The sequence below is a fragment of the Nicrophorus vespilloides genome, unplaced genomic scaffold (genome assembly GCF_001412225.1).
Source record: "Nicrophorus vespilloides isolate i.1.1-1 unplaced genomic scaffold, Nicve_v1.0, whole genome shotgun sequence".
NCBI lineage: Eukaryota > Metazoa > Arthropoda > Insecta > Coleoptera > Silphidae > Nicrophorus > Nicrophorus vespilloides.
In genome coordinates this window covers 4,460-6,953 of record NW_017096094.1, presented here as the reverse complement: position 1 = coordinate 6,953, position 2,494 = coordinate 4,460, and the positions used below count along the sequence as shown (strand labels likewise).

The 2,494-nt window shown below is 32.7% G+C and overlaps 1 protein-coding gene across 1 annotated transcript; it reads left to right on the top strand.

Annotated features, from left to right (window-relative positions):
* Nucleotides 1–1,264: 1,264 nt before the first annotated feature.
* LOC108569536 lies at nt 1,265–1,756 on the top strand. Its single transcript, XM_017931120.1, has 2 exons — nt 1,265–1,301; nt 1,361–1,756. Exons 1-2 carry the CDS (start codon nt 1,290–1,292, stop codon nt 1,754–1,756), a joined length of 408 nt encoding a protein of 135 aa, XP_017786609.1. The 5' UTR covers nt 1,265–1,289.
* Nucleotides 1,757–2,494: the final 738 nt, after the last annotated feature.

The window sequence follows — 2,494 nt, the reverse complement described above, 5'->3', positions numbered from 1 at the left end:
AGTATACCTCAAATCTGTACATAGCGTCATTGGAATTGTTATAATTTTATGTTAAAGTTACATTTAATTATGTTTCGTGATTGATGAGAATTTAAATAAAAATTGTAGAGTATAAAAGTGTTAGTTACAATTTTAATGCTCAACTTTAACAGCTTATAACTAACTTATACAAAAAAAATTACATAACAATTTGCTATTTTCTCATAGATTTTCCTATAAAATAACAATTTTTTATTTCACTTCTTTTACAAAATCTTATAAATCTGATTTTTGTATCACTTCCAATTTTTTCTTTTCCTTTTCATTAAAATTAAATTAATTAGTATTTCGTAATTGTGTGCTGATATTTACGTAATTTCACAAATTTTATACTTTTACATCCGAATACATAAAAAAATTAGTGTATTTTATAATTAATAATTTACTTTTTCTTAAATCATTTATTTCATACAAAATTTTACTTATTTTTTTAATCAATTTGCTAATAAGTTTCTACTAAAATTATTGTCTATAAAGCTTAATTTTTCATACAATTAGATATTTAAAAATCTTGAAATTATCAATAATAAAAATTCTTCAACAACATTTCACTTCCTGAAAGAATAAAAACCGGATTTGCTTTAATCACTCATTAAGCCAAGCAGCAAACTCCGATTATCTAAATCACGTAACATTCTTATACACTCTCATTAACCTTTTTTAATGCCTCTATATTAATTCTTCATAAATACATATTAATAATCTACACATTTTTTTTCTATATATAAACTTCTAATGACCACGCCTTAATTAAACGAGAGACAATGTCGTTTTGTAGCCTTTCCTCCTATAAAGAACGCTACAGTATAGGAGTGTGTGTATAGAATAAAAAAGAAGGAATTTAAATTGGGGCCAAAGACACGAAAGGCCGTTTTCTCACATACAAATTCATCGCACTTTTATTTTCTCCACTCTGTCCACCTTCGAGTCCCCTTTTTTTTATTTGTACAATTTTTTTTGGCACGGTATTTTATAATTGCAACAGTTTTAATTGCGCTGCGCTTTGTACACGAATTTCTACACGGATTCTTCTCTCTTTTGCAAAAGCCGTTCAAGGGTGTTTTGTTCCTACCTAGTTTACATCCGGAAAGCGTTCGCTAATTTATGCAAAAAAACACACTCACTCAAACACTCACACACTATACGGATCAGAGAGTTTACTGGTGGGGTTTCAGCATAAATATTGAAGCTCCAATTGAGATTACATCAAAAAGCGTTAACTGTACAGACAGGCAACAGCAGCGTTAATCATGAGATCTTTCGTGAGTGTGCGAAAACTTGAAGACTTTAAGAATGTGGTTTTAGTTTTACTTTCTTTCAGATCATCCTCGTTTCTCTGAGCGCTTTGGTCGCCGCCTACGATGGGCCCATCCACATCCCGGTCATCGGATCCGAAGGAGTCCCGGTCGAACCTCTGGAAGTGCAGGAAGCCAGGACGCAACACCTCTTGCAAAGGGCCGCTGTTGCCGCAGAACGCGGATACTACCATCATCAACACTTGAGGACGCGCAGAGAGATCTTCGAGGAATCCGCCGAGAACTACGTTCCTCCCATGAACACCCCGCAAGTGCAGATGGCCAGAGAAGCCTACTTGGCTCAAGCCTTCTCTCGTTACCCGAAGAGCTTCTTCACTCGCGACTTCATGGCTTCCCCATTCCTTACACCATCAGCCGCCAACGACTACAAAATCGTCAACCATTACCAAAGAAACTATTAATTTCACAAATCAAACCTTAATTTATTACTGTAAATAAACCAATAAATGCGTATTTATTATCGACATTTTCACACCTAAATTCTAAACTAAAGACCTTGCCTTTCCTCATTTACATTCGACCGAATACCTACACGCGAATTACGCAAAACTTGTCTTTCTTTCGACTTACAATTTAAATTGCATTTTTTATTTTTCGTTTGTTTAATTGTAATTCGCATAACTAGTTTTTATATTTTTTTTTGGAAAGATTAACCTACAACGATTGAGCACGTTTTTTGATAGTTTTTGGGTCCAAATTTTGTACTTGTTGTAGATCAGGTCGAGGTCTAACAGCGAGAGACCTTCGTCTTCGGCAAAGAGATATTAAATTTTCGCTGCAACTACCTTTCTAGTCACGCCCAGAAGAATATTATTATTTCATTGACAAAGTCAACGACCTCATGAAGATCGCATTAGAAAATTACGTTGAACATAAATGATTAATAGTTACCTTAACGAGATCACTTAATTTGACTAATAGCATGTAGATTTATCAACAAAAATACATTTCTTTATATCAACAATTTATTTATGCATTTTACTTTTATTGTTCAAATTGTATTGTATATTTTTAAAGAACCGAAAAGACTATAAATTTAGTAATAGTCTTATTGGAAAGGATAGAGTTTTGTCTTTAATTTGCACATTTAGTGATCTAATTATTGTAAGTGGTTATTTGGTAATTAGATAAAATGTGAA